This window comes from Myiozetetes cayanensis, unplaced genomic scaffold (assembly GCF_022539395.1).
Source record: "Myiozetetes cayanensis isolate MyiCay16 unplaced genomic scaffold, myiCay2020 scf18, whole genome shotgun sequence".
NCBI classification, from domain to species: domain Eukaryota; kingdom Metazoa; phylum Chordata; class Aves; order Passeriformes; family Tyrannidae; genus Myiozetetes; species Myiozetetes cayanensis.
In genome coordinates, this window is record NW_026087389.1 from 10,400,819 (window position 1) to 10,417,468 (window position 16,650).

A 16,650-nucleotide genomic window follows, 5' to 3' on the forward strand; every position below is an offset into this window, starting at 1 on the left:
TCCAGCCAGGCAAGGGAGATACTAAGACAGCATGAGAAAGGCCATTTCTGCAAGATCTCTAGTCCAGATTGGGAGAATCACTCAGACTGCCAGGATCACCAGCAGTTCCATTTACTTTTCTTTTTCATTGCTTTGCTAAACCCAATCTCCAAATGCAGCAAGCAGGAGGGAGTGTCAGCATAGAGATGCCAATCAGAGGCAGAGAGGAAAAAGGTTAAGATGTAACAGCTGAAAGTTGTTAGATGGAAACATTGTTTTTGAAAGTGCCTGAGAGCACTATGGTTTTATAAAACCTCCCATTGTATTGCACTAATAAGTCAAGTGTTTGCAGTCAAGCCAGCAGACACACTCTACAGCATCTATTACCAGTGTGTTTATTTACAAAGGCAGTCACCGAGCCAAAGCTGAACAGAAGAGAGGGAAGACTGAAATATGGTTTTAAAGAAATACAGCTCCTTGGACTGGTTTTAATTTAAACTCCTAGGGCTAGGTTTGTCATTTTCTTTTGTGTTTCACCCCATCCTCCCCTTTTTTAATTCAAGGAACGATTGTCCAAAGGCAGCCAGGCAAAGGGTTGTTTCCCTCTAGGTGTCTCTCTCCCCATTTTTATCCTCAATTTTTTCTCAAATACATGCATGCACCCATACACACAGACAAACAGACACAAACACACACAGACACTTCTCTGGCCTCCCAGTCCAGCATCACCTTTCCATAACCACAGCAATTTCCCACATCCCAGCCCAGTGCTCCCCGAAGCACTTTATAACTCAAACCCATCCCAGCACCCTCCTCAGTTTCCCAGTGCAATGGTGTGGGAGGCACTGGAAAAACATGGGAGCAGCACATGGTGCCAGGGGAAGAGAAGCCAGCGCTGCCAGGGAGGTCCTGCTTGACCAGTGAGGCCATAGGCAGGACACTGTGGATGGTGAGCAGACACCTGCACCCATCTGGCTTTACACAACAGTTATCACCTGCTGTTTAAAAAAAAAAAAAACAGGGGGTGTGGGGGCTGGATTTGACCAGAAATCCAGAGACATGCACACACACAGAGGCACTGAGCACTCTGCTGCTGGAGGCAGGAGAAAGCACTGTGGATCTGCTGCAAAAAATGTCCTCTCTCTCTTTGGCATATTTTGTATTCAAACTGAGAGCATGTGGAGAGGAACAAAAAAGCCCTCCAGGTATTGTCAGGAAGAAATGTGTGGTCAGAGTGACACACCTCTGCCTTCCCCAGCAATGGGGAATGGTGGGGGAAGTGGGACAAGGACACAGGAGAACAAGGCAAAAAGAAAAGGTGGGAGCAATTTTCAACAAAGGGAAAAAGTTACATTAAGTTATTGCTTTATTTCTGGTTCTATGCAAGTCTCTGACACACTCCACCCTGACCCCCAAGACGCCATGTCTGCCCCTAAACAGCCCAGTAAGGAGGAGAAAGACCCAAAGGGATCCTGCCCAAAAAAGGAGCCTTCCCAAGACTTGGATCTACAGAAGAGTCCCTTAGTTAAAAGAAAGTCCCCAACCAAGGCAAGCCCTCCTACCCAGCAGTTTCCCATCCCACTGCCATTTCCTGTAGATATTAAAGGGTGGGAGGGAAAGGAAGGGAAAAGCTCCAACCTTGGTGTTTTGAGAGGTATCCTCCCTCCAGAGCATCAGGATCTGGAGCAGACCTAATGAGAGGGCACAGGGAAGAAGTCAACCAAGAGATGAGAACAAGGTGGGAGGAGAGGAACTGTGGCAAGATGAGAGTTATCCAGCTCTCCTCACCTCTCCCCACCAGTCCCTGCCTCATCGGATGCGGAGGTAGGAGGGGATGGAGTAATTGAAAAGCAAGTAGTCCATTTTGTATAAATTAAAGAGTCTTCTTTGGTAGAAGGGGCTAATGTCCTGGAAGAACCGGGCCGTCATGTCGTCCGTTGTCCTGGTGGTCTTGGATGAAGCTGGGAATTTGACGGTCGTGTCGGCCCCAATCAGCTGGAGGATGTAGTTGGCATCTTCAGCCAAGGTCTCATACTTGCCCACCACGTCGTAGTGGATGATGCAGGGGTGGCAGAGCGAGTGCACTCGCTCCCAGTGCTCGTTGAAGGGCCCCTCCTGCTGCGTCCGCGGATCCAGCAGGTAGTAGACGAACTCCTCAAAGCGCACGTCGTCCCCGCGCTCCAGGGCCTTGTCGCTGGGCCCCTGCCGGTGCCGCCGGATGATCTTGGTCCCGTAGCGCTTGTGGAAGGCCTGGTTGTAGCTGAGGGTGAACTTGTTGCGGTAGGCTGAGACCAGGCGCTCGAAGGGCTCCCGCACGAAGACGAACTTGAGGTAGCTGCGCAGGCGGTAGTTGATCTCGGGAACGCTGTACTCGGAGAGGGTGCGCAGGTTGGATGGGACGTGGGCCTCGTGGGCGGGGATTTCCAGTGGGTCCTGGTACTTGCCTTGCCCTGTCAGGACCATCATCACCCGTTTCCAGTTAGTGCAGGCCACTTTGGGCACGTAGCAGTAGAGCAGCCCATGCGTGTCATCCACCACCAAATGCCGCAAGTCATCCCGCTGCAGGAGGCGCCGCTTGCGGGTGTAACGGTTGCAGACATTGCTCAACGTCTCCCGTCTCTGATGGTGAACCGCCTGCAGTGTCGACTGCTCAAACTGGGGTGAAAAAAACAACAGAGATGGTCACCAGTTTGCCCAAGATAACTGTGGCCTACACACAAGGCCTGACCCACAGCTGTCCCCATTCCCCCCCCTTTTCTGGGTTTGGCAGTCACCCATGTAAGATTTTTGGGGCCAGCATTGACTTTGAACAAGATTTGGAGCATTTAATCCTTGGACAGGCTGGGGGCAAAAGAGAGGACAAAACATGATGAAGAGCTGGGTGAGGAGACAAGTCAAAGAGGGTGAGGGAAGAACAGGCGGTGCAGAGAGGGTCAGTAAGAGGATATCTTTTAAAAGCACCCCCCCACACACACTGGGCTAATGTGTTCTCCCTTACACCAGTCTGTGGGACGTGCATGGACCCATGGCAGCCACTGCAGCCTGTTGGCTGCTGCAGGGCCCCTCCTGCTGCACTGCACTGACATCTACAGCTGTGGGCTCCCTGTGAACACCCCAGCCAAGAGTGGCACACATTTTCAGGTATGCACTGGTGGAAAAGGCACAGCTATGCTGCCAAGGAGAGGCAGAGGGAACTGGTTTTTAACACTGACAGTCCAACCCTGGAGAGTGGGGAGGAGGGAGCTGGAGGTGAGGTGGGGTGGCAGGGCATGATGCAGAGGAGCAAGGTGCTGATGTAGATGGTGGTGGGACCCTTCCTGAAGGCTTTGGGTACCTTCTCCTGAGGGACTTTTTTTACACAGGCCATTCCAACACCTCTGCTCTGGTCACAGTTTCTTTTTTTGCAGAGGCAAGGAATTAAGACATAGTCATTTATCCCTTTTGACTCTAGCATCAAGGCCTGGCAGCTGCTGCACTGACTTCTGAGGAGACCAGAGCCCCCTAACCACTGCCCAGCTGAAACACTACCTTCAGATCTGGGGACGTGACCTTTCCTGTCATGCTTTTCATCAGAAATCCCAAAATGTCATTAAAACATCTGAGGAAGGAAAACCATTTCCAGGAAGTCAGAAGGGGAAGGTCCCCTCCTCCTCCTGCCCACTCACTGCCCGTTTTGCTCACGAGGGTTGGGAGGTTTCGTGTTCGTCATTGCTGGGAACATCCAACAGCCTTTCCCAGCCATGACCGCTAACGGCTCCACCACGAGCCAGCCAGCCCGGGACAGCTCTGACCCCACAGGGCTCTCATGCCGTGCAATTACTGCCATGTCGCAAGACAACAGGGGGTCCCTCTTTGGGGTTGTGAAGACAGTCCTGCCAGTGTCCCAAGGTGCCACAGCAAACAGCTCTGCCACCCAGAGAGACGTGGCAACCTCCAGATGAGGGCAAGGGCAGGCCATGTCCTTGGTCCCTACACCCCTGCTGCTGATAGCTGTCACTGCCAAGGCACGGCCTTTGCCAAGATTCAGGTGCACCCTCACTGTTCCCTGATGGACCGTAAGTTGGACTGGGATGCACCAGAGCCTGGGAGAGGCAGGGTTTGTAAAGCACCTTAAAGAAGCCAGGATACTGAGACAAACTGCCCAGCCTGTGAATGATCCATCAGATTTGTCTCCTTCAGAGAGGCACTAACACCTGGGTAAAAAGCTCCTCCTGCAAGGGATCAACCACACTTGGACCCTTTTGGATCTCATTTCCACAAAAGAAGGAACCTTGTCCAGGTCAGTTTAACAACTACTTTCTCTGGGAACCTGCATGGGCAGTAACCTGAGACAGGGGTAGGAGAAAGCATCCCATCCCTGCTCCTTCCAATAGGGAGATTATAAGGGAAAACGCTCAGATGGAGGAAATGCAGGTGAACAGATGCTAACTGCCACCAAAATAGGACTCTGATGTTGTTGGCTACTTGGCTATGAAGAAAATACAGCACCTAGGGAGGTGATAAGCACAGCTGAAAAGGCATTCTCATGGTACAACGTCTTGTGACACAGCCAAACCTTTCAATAAAAATTTCTTTTGTTTGGGGCCTCCCTGTTGCCTTTTAAAATTGGAAAGTCTTTCTGCAAGGGCTTAAAAAAGAGGCATTTTAATAATGTGATTTTTTTTCAGGTGTTTTTCCCTGCACTTGCATAATTCAAAGCTATTGGACCAGAGAGACAGACAGACAGACACTGTCTGCAGGCATGGCAACAAAATAAATGTGACTACTTTTCAACAGCCGCCCACTGGAATAAGTGCATGTCTTGCAGTTATTTCAGAGCAAAATTGTTCCCTTTATTTCCTTCTCTTTAAAAGCCAGGGAAATTAAGCATCACTTTTAAGGAAATAACACCATGACATTCCAGCAGCATTAAGGTTTGCCAGCAGCGTGATCGAGGAAGTCCATATTTGCCATTTCTCAGAGAGCAAACGTACTTTGGCTGCTTACAGTCATAAAAGCATCAACCTAGACAGTAACACAAAGCATCACAAATGGAGAGGAGATCCAGCTCCACCTGTATGGGGCAGTGCTGATGGGCAGTGGGGAGGCAGCAGGGATGGTAGCCCACTGCAGGGAACACAAGCATCGCCCTTTGCCCTGCAGAAGATGACGGTCCCATGAACACAGGGAGATGAAGGGCACATTTGGTGGCTGGGGTATGTGGCAAGGCCCAGCCTGTTGCACCGGTTGGAGGGTGGTTTCCTGTAGGACTTCCTGCAGGGAAGCTGTGGGTGAGGATCCCTCTGCAAAAGGATGTGTGGCTGCATGAGGGGAAAACTGCCCTCCCAGAGGGGATACACAGCAAAAGGACCCAAACACCTTTTGCAGTTTCATCTTCACCCCACTATCTTCATCTCCCCTTCCCCTTACCTGGTAACTCTCATACAGAGCCTGGAGTGGGCTGCGACCGGCCTTCCCCTGCCAGGTGGATCTCATAGCTCCGTCTTCTGAGGCTGGAAAAGGAGAGAGAAAAATCAGAGGAGTTGGAAGGGTTTGCTTCCCTCACCTTCTCTGGAGATGCTCAGGTTGGAAGAAGGCAACATCCCCTGAGAAGAGACAAATCCACCTGGTTCTGGAAGTGATGTTCAAGCAATGCTTGTCCTTCCCTCTTACATTTCAACAAAATCTGCAGCTAGGATTCCAGACCTAATCTTTAACAAATAAAAGACCATAAATAAAGATTACATCCTGTTACAATTTCAGGAGCAACTGGGAACAGTTTGATCCATGTGCATTTGGGAAATGCCACTGTGTGCAGGTTGCATTGTTGATGGAATGACCCAGGAGGAGACAGGACCTCAGGCAGCATTTCCACAACCTTGTGAGGGATGAGATGGCATCTGTGCTTGGCAGAGGGAAGGGGCAGATCCAACACCAGCAGCTCTGTGCTGAGCCCCCACAGGCTCAGAGTTTGCACTTCCAGGCTCAGAGACATGGACAGGAACAGACAAATTGGTCAGGTTCTTTGTCTGACTAGTAAATCAATTAAGATTCATTTTTGCTATTTTTTTTTTTTCTTCCCTTCTAAACCAGCACCATCTCCTCTGGTGTTTGAAGCTGAAGACAGACACCCAAGCAGTCTTCTCTGCCCTTCCCTGTCCTGTAGATTGGCTGATTTCATTTCAGAGGTCCATTTCCAGCAACACCAAAGCCAGGGCTGGATCTGGCCAGACATGAATGTGGCACCGGACACCCAGTTGGTGACAGCTGCTCAAGCTTTCATGTTCATAAATAATGTAGAGATGCAACCACCTTCCAGGCTATGAAGCATCTGCTTCAGCTGCCATTCCTTGGCCCCAGGGACCTATTTCCAGCACAGCATGAATAGAACCATGTGGCCTGGATATCCCAAACCTAATGCAGGGAGCCAGTCACGGCAGGAGCACACGTTCTCGCCTGCAGTAATACCTTTAAGCAGCTGTCCCACAGCTCACGCACCCTCTGCTTCTTGTCTCTGACCCTCCCTGTTGGTAGAGGATGCCACAACAGTTTTCACATGAGATTTATAACCATGGGGTTGTGCAGCCCTGGAGTTGGCTTCCACAGAAGAAATCACAACATGAGTTTTAAAATGGAAGATGATGTTATTTCTGAAGGGGAGGATAGGAACCATTCAGGAGATTGCGGCCTGGGAGGCTCTTCCAGTCCTCCAAGTTCCTGGGAAAAGCATGTGACACAAGCCATTTCTAGCAATATGTATGTTTCTAATAGAGGCTTTTTGCATGACAGTTTGGGGCTCTGGATCTTTTTGCTCACTGATCATCACCAAACAAACCCAAATTTGTTATACATGCCCCAGATGGTATCTGTATAACCAAAATAATCAGTAGGAAAAATCCAGATCCCATCACCATTTTCATGCGCTTGTATTTTGCTTAAATGAAAACCGTTCCAAAGCACAAAGTAACCAGGGTCTAAGCTAAAGATAATTCATTCCTGGAGCTGCAATTAGGAGGAAGTGACTGCCTGACCTCACAAGATTTCATCAGCAATGCCTGAATGCTTGCGCGTCTGTGAGAAATGACACTTCCTGCAGGACTGGATTGATCAAGATGTGACTCAACGAGAAGGTACAGTTTCTTCCTCAATCCCCTGTATCAGTTACCCCACAGGAGGATGAAATGGCATCTATGCTAATGAGAGATAAGCAGAAAATCCAACGTACAGTGCTGGGCTGAGATGCTTGTCCCAGAGGGGCCCCGTTTCACATTTCCAGGCTCAGCCCTCTGCAAATGACAGGGAATGAGATCAGCCCTGAAAACTCAACTCACTGCAGCTCAAATCTGAGAGCAGAGACCATTAAACTTGAGAGTCTTTCCTGTCTGGGGCTGATAAACTCCTGTTCAATGTAGGAGTGTGACCCCACTGTGGGCTGCCTGCAGTGCCCTGCACCGCAGCAGACACTGGTCCTATATTTAGTAAAAACAATGTGGAGGCGTTTGTTTTCGAGATTAACACGTGCATCAACCAGAACCTTTCTCACCAGGACAGAAGCAAACCCTGGGTGGTTCAGGCTGACTTAAAGCTGCTAGAAATGCAAATAGCTCGTGCTGGTGCTGTGCAAGGGAGTGTGGAAACATCCCAGGGAAAGGCTTCAATGCCTGGTGCAGCGTCAGGTCATGGCCCTGGAGGAACACTGGCTCAGCAGGAGGCTGTTCAGGCTGAACAAAAGGCAAATCTGCAGTAAAGCGAAGAGGGAGCAGAGGTCGGCCAGGTCACATCCATGCTCTGACCTTTCAGTCCTCTTTTCTTCAGAGGAATCAGCCTGGCCAGCGGCTGCTGCACCTTGCAGGACTCTTACCAAAAGCCCCAGCAGAGATGTTCCAAAATGGATTTTCTACAGCCTTTCCCCAGCGCAAGATCTGTCAGAGAATGAGGCGTCTTCTCTGGTTAGCAGCAAACCCCCTGGGATCCCCTCTATGCTCTTGCTGTGCAGGGTTCCAGAAAAAAAGGGAAAGAGGAAAAAAAAAAAAAAAAGGAAAAATCCCCTGCCAGACTGCTCCCATGCAGCTGGAGGAGGCCTGGAGTGCTGAGCTGGCAGGGAGAAGACGCCGGCACTCCACACTCACTGCATCCTGATGGCTTGTGCACTCCAAAGCGATGACACCATCCCTGCCAGGGCACTGCCAAACCCTTCAGAGTGTCTGGCCCAGCAGCAGGTTTTTACAAGGCTGCACTGCAAGAAATCTCTGCACTCAGAAACTGTCTGCTTGCACTACACAAAGCGTCCCAAGGAGAAAAGCAAACAGTATCCTGGCTGGGCCATGATGATGACTTTTGAAGCCAGTGTTAAGCTCCACAGCAGATGGGGAGATGCAGCTGCAGCCCAGCACAGCTCCACGAGGCACCAGTGCATGGGAGGGCAGCAGCTGGTGTGTGTGTGTCCCATGGGACCAGAGTGCCTGTTCTCTGCAGGGCTGGGTCAGGGCAGCTGCAGGTGCCTGTGGCTGACCAAGACAAGCCTGGGCTGCCTGTGTCCAAAGCACCCCAAAAACATGGCAGAGCAACACTGGCCATCACAGTGGTAAGCAGGCCAGGGCTGCTGCAATCCTCTTGAGCCAGGAGCAGTCTGTAGATGGTGATTTAACAGAGTCCAGCCTCACTAAGATCCAGCTTTCTCACCTAACATAGTTCTGCCCCATGACCCCAAGATGTGGCCATCCCTTGTTCACCATCCTTCAGGCCTGCCTCCTGTAACATCACTGCTCATGCACTCCTTTCCCAGTCCTCTTCCAGTCCTCCCCTGTCACCGGACTCTGAGTCCTCATCATGCAACTCTATGAACACAGTTCAGGCCCAAGCTGAACACAACCCCCACCTTCCCTGGTTGCCTCACCCCAACCACCTTATCACTCAATCACACAGCTTGTTCCCATTCTAGGGTGTCTCCCCATTTTGGGACTCCAGTTTGGGAAGGCCAAGGAATACTGAAATAAATTACAGTGTTGAGGAGGGAGTATCATCCGAGTAAATCAATAGTTTGTGCTGCATTTTGGCACCATGGCCCTGAGTACAGCAGGATATTCCATCATGGAGGAGCTGCCAAGATCTTCACATCCTGGCTTTTCTCCTGACTTTACAGCTTGTTTCTGAGGCTCCCAGATTCCACCACATGCAGTGGTAATGCTTGGAAATTTAGCATTGCCACAACTGCATCTGAAAGCAGGGATGTTGCTTAGCCAAGGCATATCAACTTCCTCAAGGGGAAAAAGCATCAACCCTTGGCAGCTGCGGGATCACTATTTGGGTAAGAAGTATCAAAACAGTGCATATCCCTGATGCAAATCCAAAATGTTTTTCACTGAGACAGGCAGAAGGAAGTATCATATTTGTCCCTTGCACATGAGAAAAGGGAATAGGTGTGATGCAGAGCAAGAGACCAGAACTCCCATGCTGAGACCCTGACCAGAAATCACTGAATGAGTTGAGCCTGAAAGGGAGCTCAGGCACATTTTTGAGTCTCCTGTGCAACACATGCTTTCAGACTTTCTCTTGGAGCTTAAAAAGGCGCCATGCTTCCTCCCTCTTTTCCCCCTGCACCCCAGATTTTAGTGCTGTCCCATCACAACTAAAGTTATTGTCTTGCAGCGTGACATCAACACAGCAGCAGGATCCCAGGTTTCACTGACTTGCCAGCTCTCCTTGGAAAAGGGAACAGATTTTAAAGCTGTGACTATTTAGGTGTACTAGCTGATTGCAAAGACAGCCAGATGTGTGAGCTGAGGGAAAGACTGGATCATGCCCATTCCAGACTTCTGGAATCACCAGTGAAAGAATTTGCTGGTTTGGCTGCAGAGACCCTTAAGAAAGGAGGGAGGTTCTTTCTCTGCAACCACAACAGCAAATCCAGTGCCTGAGTTGAAAAGTTTGGCCAGGAGACAGGATTCAGGCAGCAACAAGCCTGCTAGGCTGACATCAGCATTACCCAGGCTTTAGAAAACAGTCTGAAGGAAAGAAAACAAATAGATGTGGGTGCAACTGAAAAATAAATAAACATGTCACTTACCAAGCACAGCTCATACCCAGACAACCTCGTCTGTGAATAAAATAAGCCATTTCTGTAGATCAAGCCTATGTGTCAGATCTTCACCCAGATAAACATAGTGCATGAGATATGACACACCACAGGAAACAAGTACTTCAGTGGAAGATGAAGTTGAAAAGGAGAACTGTAAAGGATATGAGCAACTAGAAAGCAGGTGGCACTTGCATGAGAAATAGTGGGCAGAGGGCAGATTTCTAGTAAAATATCTCCCAGATTGGCTTTGGAATTAATACTTTGGGAAGGACTTGACATAAAAATAGAAAGATACTGATGACAGACAAAGCATTGAAAAAGGTTGCCATGGCAGGGAGAGACTGAAACACCAACAGGAAAGTCCTGGACCAGGGGAGTGGAAATTGAACAGGATTTAATTTCACAATGTTGGAATTCAGTCGTGTCTTCTACTTCGCTGCTGGAAGTGGCAGGAGGTCCCAGATGCATTAGTTCTGGGCTATCAGCTGCCAGTGTGACAGTCATAAAGAAAAGGCAAATGAAGTCCTGAAACATATCAGGTGAGGTGTTCGCCATAGCAGCAAAAAAAGCATGAATACTATTATCCATAGCATTGGTGACCCTCACCTGCTGTGCACTGCCAGCTCTGCTCTCCTGGGACAAAGGCAGATCCAAAGCTGCTGAGAAGGTGCCAGGTGATCCCAGGACTTGCTGCCCCATGGGAGGCTGCAATGGCATGATGTGTGTATGAGCTGAGCTGGGATGTGATTATACCCTGGAAACATGCCCAGCAGAGAGCAAGGGGAGGTGTTTCACATGCAGGACATCTTCATGCCCACTGCTCAGGTGCCAGATATGAAGAGGTTTGGAAAACCCAGATCAGAGGGAGCCAGTGGCCGAGACAAAACAAGGAGGCATTCCAACTCATTTTAGGCTGGAGGATGAAGATTTCAGGTTTTTTCCAGGCTGGACCCCAGAGCCATGAGGAGCCAAAAATTCCACTTGTGGTCTCCAATACAAAATACTGCAAAGGGTTAAACCTTGGAGGAGATGCAGTGGTCTCCAGCCAAGAGAAGTGAAGAGACAGCACACGTGCTTACACATGAGCAGGCACCCCAGAGGCCCCGAGGAGCTAATCCTGACCCCATCACTGCCTCCCGCTGCCGTCTCACAGCCCCAGCTTCACTTCCTGTTGTGTCTGTGCAAAATCTAAAAAAAGAGAAAAAATAATTACGGTGCCTGAAATGATCAGTGTTAATTACAGCCTGCGACTGCCAGCGGATGAGTGTGATAGGTGCTTCTTTGTTCTGTAGGAAAACTCAGTTCTCAGGGCAGACCCTCTTGGAAGGGGATGTTATCTCTCAGACAAAAAAAAAAGCTCTGAACTCAGAGGAGGTGCTATTATTGATGGATTCTGACCGGAACACACAAAAAGATACCGGTGATAGGAACTGTCTGCCTAGAACACACGGTATGTGTGCAGCTGAACTGCATTCATAGGAGAAGGAAGAGTTTACAGTGGGAAAAAAATTATTGTATTATCTCTTTTTATCAGAAGGGGAAACAACACCCAGAGCTCTGTGATGTAAAGGGTTTAGCACTTGCTTTAAGTCAGCCACTAGAAGAGCCAGAAATTAGGACCTGAATCTCTTTGTGGGCACAGCATTGAGCTTCTCCAGACTTTGCTGACTCCTCTTCCAGCACCTGTCATAGGTGATGAGTGAGTGCTTCAGGCATTGCAGTGATGGCTCAGTCATCCCTGACTGCAGAAACTCAGCCCTGCTTCATGAAGACAGGCTCCTCACTATTAAAATACTGCACCCAAGAGACACAGAGAATGATCCTACCATCTAATTTATGAGAGGATATTGTGACTGTGTTAGTCAGCCAAACCCAAGTTGCAGCCACTGGCTGCTGAATCTGTCCAATTTTCGATTTTAACATCCAAGCAGGATGAAAAAAAAAAAAAGAGAAGGAAAAAGAAAATAGAGCTTGGCAGCAGCAGTGATGGGTCCAGACAGTTCCTTCAGTCTGAGCTCAGTTTTTCCTCCTGGTTTGATAGCAAAGCCTGGGACATACAGCTGGACACAACTGTATGAGGATAGTCCAGGGCATGGTAGCCAAGAAATCCCACATGGAAGCAGCAGTCAAACCCCTGGGCAGTGGCCAGTGGTCCATGTGAAAAGCCCTGCTTGGAAGTATCAGACGTATTGGGTCAAAGAGCGCCATCTCAAGAAAGTAGTCTAATTCTAGGAAGGTCTGGCTTTTATGCTTGGGCTCCTAATGGTGGAGGACACATTTCCTTAATTTCTGCCTAAGCACAAGATCTGATTGTTGTTTGTTGGTTTTGTTTGGTTTTTTTTAGAGACAGATACTTTTCAAAACAAGGATGATGTGGGAATCCAAACACCAAAATTCCACAGAGAACTCCATATACAGTGGCTTAACGCTGGGAAAAGCAGTAACCTCTCTTTGATGTAAAAGATGACCAAATAAGTGACCATTTGCTTTCTCACATGTTGTGCTTGGCTGTGAAGAACTGTGGTAATTTTGTCACTCACAGAGCTTAGGGAGAACCTCCGGGAATTAAAACCAAAGCTCATTCCTATTTTAATTCTTACTCAGAGGTTTTGATTTGGAAATGGAAATTTTTAGCTCCTCCAAAATCAAATCAAATTTTTGGCTTCAAAGAGGCAATCAAATCTCCTTAGATTCTCGTGACTGCTGATTTTTACTGCATTTAGAAAGTCAAGGATATAGACAAAAGAGGTTGAATTAAAATGCTTAAGAAAGGAAAAGAAATCCAACAGAGCCACATGATTGATTTGCTTTAAATGCATCCTTCAGCTTTGTGAATTCAGACACAAACACCTCCACCAGGGAGCTGCAAGTAAGGAGGTGTAAGTGCAAAGGCTCATCCAGGTGTTTGCACCCAGGATGCTCAGAGGCACTGGGCAACATCCATGCCCCATTCTGGTAGGTAAATTGGCAGTAGAGCACATACATGAGTAAGAACTTTGGGGAGAGAGAACATGTTATGGGGAACAGCAATATTCAGGCAACCACAAGCAACAGCAAGAAGTAACCAGCCCTGTGGAGAACCAACAGAAGAGACATTTTCTGGTCTTTTCTCCCTGTGTCTCATGGAAAGTATTGCTCCCCAAGAAGAGGAAAGCTCAGATATCAATCTGTGACAGCCCCCACCTTGAACAGCATCCACATAGCAGCGAACAGATCCCTTTGGAGCAACCACTGTGCTTGACCTCTTTTGTTCATCCTGGGGCTGTGCCAGCAAGTGGTGAGCAGGAGGAGTGATGGAGGGGAGCTGGCATCAACTCACAAACTCTGTAACTCTAACATTTACAATACAAACACGCACTTCTTGTTCCAGACCAACATTCTCTGAAACTCAGGAAATGCCCCCGTGGCCCTTCCCACCTTTGCTCCTCTTGTCATAATGTTTTTCTCTCCAGTTACGGCTCAAGAGGACATTGCTTAAAGGCCCTGCTGAATCAGCCAAATGCAGGATTGTGCCCTGAGAGACCCCGATACCAGCAGCCCAGCCTGAGGGGACTGAGGGGACTGCTCCCCATGGGAAGGCAAAAGGCCCCTTTGGTGGTTCACGTGATCCTGACTTAACGATGTTTCATTCAGCAGAAATTAAACCAACTGAGTGACTTGAACTTGGCTGGATCAGACCGAGTCCCAGCAACATGGGGATTCTTGAAACCTTAGCTCAGGCTTTTTTCCCAGCACTGCACATTTTCTCCCATCCCCCCAGACCTTTTGAAACAGCCAAACCAAGTAATTAACCCCTCCCTTCCCTGCCTCCCCTCACCTCCCACCACTTAAAATCTGTGGAGAACTAAACAGAGATGTGTTGGGAGGAGGTTATCCACAAAGCTAAGGGAAAAACCACAAGCAAAGCAGCTCAGGGCAAACCTGAGCAGGGCAAGACAGGACATGCACATGAGGAGGTTTGCACAGAGAATCAGCCCACGTACAACAGGCACAAGGAGCTGCAGCAGGGAAAGACAAATCGTCTCTCCCATCAGCTCAGATGGGTGAACCTGCACGTCTGTGTATGAGACAAGGTGGTTTTGCAGTGCCCAAACCACTTGGGGTGATGTTTTAGCCACCACAATAAATCACCATTTCAGGGCAAGATGACGGAGGGGTGCAGAAGAGGAATGAAGGCTGCCCAATGGTCCACAACCTTCCTCTTCTCCAGTACCTGGCTAAAACATGTCTCAGTGCTGTGGAGCCAATGGAGGGGTCCTACCAGCCTCTATCATGCAGACCTTCCTCCCCTGGAAATCTCTCCTTTTTCCCTAAATGACTCTTGTTTTTCTTGGAAGCTACTTAAGGCCAACTCCAAGCAGCCACAGATGGCTCTGGAAGGATGATGGGGCACCCCATTCCCAGAACCTATTTTCACCCCACATGTCTGCTGACAAAGCACCCCCAGTGCCTCCTTTCCAGCCATGTTCCTCAGCACAGGCTCCATGGGCAGTGAGGTGACACAGCTCACTTCTCATGAGGAGGCACAGCTGTACAAACCTCTTGGCCAAGAGGGAAATGGAGATTTTTCAAATTCCACCAAATACATATGCTAAATAGCTACCATCCCCTGGGACAAACCCTTCTGCAACATTTTCTGCCCCAAGCCACATAGTCCCTACACACACAGAGATGTGGAAGTATTTGGGATCCCCAGAGCTCACCATTACAAGGTGTGCATGGGCAGGATGTCCAAAATTACTTCCTCTGGGAAGGAGATGAAAGAGGGTGTCAAGTCCTAAAAATAATACCCTTGTTTTCAGCAATCACCCCCTTGCAGCTTCTTCAGAGTCCCAGGGCTGTGTGGCACAACTGGGTGGTAATGGGAGCCAGGCTCCCTGGCACTGCTGACATTCTTCCTCTAGCCAAGAAACACACTCCAAAAGGGGACAAAGAGTCACTGTTTTACATGGGATAACTCGACTGGACGGCACTGCCTTTAACAGGAAAAGTCATTCACTCCTCCAGGGATGCACCCTGCTGGCTGGAAGGCAGCAGTCCATGGGCAAGAGAGGCACAAGGGGAGTGCTGCCTCCAGGAAATGTTAATGCTGGGTGTGGATGAAGGTCCTAAGCTATTCTCTATGGAAAGTCGTGGATGGGAAGAGCCACGCAGAGGGGTGAGTACATGTCCTGCTCTCGTTCCAGCCAGACAGGGAACAGTCAGACCTGCCAGAAGCAGGAGTGGTTGTGGAGAATGTCTGGTGGTGGAAACACAAGGCCCCAGGGAACTGAAGTGGGACCAAAAATCCAAGCACACCTGCCTCCACCTGTGCATAAGATCCCTGACATCTGTGCACAGTAATCCACTGCCTGCATCCCTGTACCTGGGGCTCATGGGACTGGAGTGCTTCTGGCATGCTGCATAGGGGGATGGAGAAGCAGCAGAGCTGCATCACTGCTCTGTCTGATATTGGGGCACTTATCCCACTCACACTGCAAATTACTCACAGCCCAGAGCCCTCACACAGAAATCTGAGGGCAGACAGACATATGGAGAGCCCAGGAGCCCCAGGCATATTAAATACTCTCACATGGTTTCCAGCCTGAAAAAGGCAGATGGATGTTCCCCGCTTCCTTGAAGTGGGGTTGCAGCATCCCTTCTTCATGACTGTCACCTACCCAAAACCATTTCCTTGCTCAATGGCTCACACCAGATGAAATAAAACTGCAGATGGCAGACATGGGGCACTGGCCTCTAGCACAAAGTGCCACTGGCACCAAGTGCCACCCAGACTTCAGGTTTCTCTGTCTGGATCTAGCTCAACACAACCACACTGACTTTCATTGGAAAATGCCTCAGCCCAGCCTCTCAAGTGCTGCGGCAACCTTTGTAGGGCAGGCAATGCCCGTGTGCCAAGAACGGCGGCAGACGCCTCCTGACCAGCTGGTGTGAGAGGCAGCAGCCTCACAGCTGACCTGACCTCCTTCCCAGCCACAGTCTGGGACTGTCCCCCTTGTCACCAACTTTTCAGTATCTTCTCTTCTAGCTTGAACATGTCCTGACCAAGATCCTTGCCAAGAATCACACCCCAAAAAGAGCCTTGTGACAGGTCACATATGGGGCTGGCACTGCCACTACTACAGAAACGTGGCAATTGGACCTATTTCACATCACCACTCCCTCCTCCCCTGAAAGGATCCAGAAAACATCTCTCCAAGGGGCAACTTCTCCATTCTCACTCCTCAGGGTCTGCTGTGCCTTTGGCACAGTTCATGGCTGGAAACAGGACCCTGGGAGAGACCAATCCCTGCTGCACCACAGCCTGCGTGTCCTACTCAGCACCACGTGGGATGTGGGACGGGAGGAAGGCAGCAGTCCAATGTTCAGAGCTATTTGGATATTTGTCCAAACCACTAAAAAAGAGGGATCTCTGCTGAAAGCGCTCCAAAGAAACATAGCAAGCACTGCTGGCAATGTCATCTCCGCTGCCCACTTCTATTAATACTCTTACAGGTTTAGCAAGAACTGGAAGGCATGGAGCTGACTTTTCACCATCTGAGGCGTGCAAACACTCCCAGATGAGATGAGTGTGACCCTTCTCCCCCCACCACTGCCCTTCAGAAAGGCACTTC

The 16,650-nt window shown here is 49.4% G+C and overlaps 1 protein-coding gene across 1 annotated transcript in view; it reads right to left on the bottom strand.

Moving 5' to 3' along the window:
• Positions 1-358: 358 nt before the first annotated feature.
• CHST13 (carbohydrate sulfotransferase 13) overlaps positions 359-16,650 on the bottom strand; it is a 28,852-nt gene continuing 12,560 nt past the window's right edge. Inside the window, exons 2-3 of the mRNA XM_050313019.1 lie at positions 5,389-5,471; positions 359-2,634 (exon numbers count right to left, since the gene is read on the bottom strand). Coding sequence (XP_050168976.1) covers positions 1,789-2,634; positions 5,389-5,471 — 929 coding nt within the window. The 3' untranslated portion in view covers positions 359-1,788. The remainder of the gene's footprint in view (positions 2,635-5,388; positions 5,472-16,650) is intronic.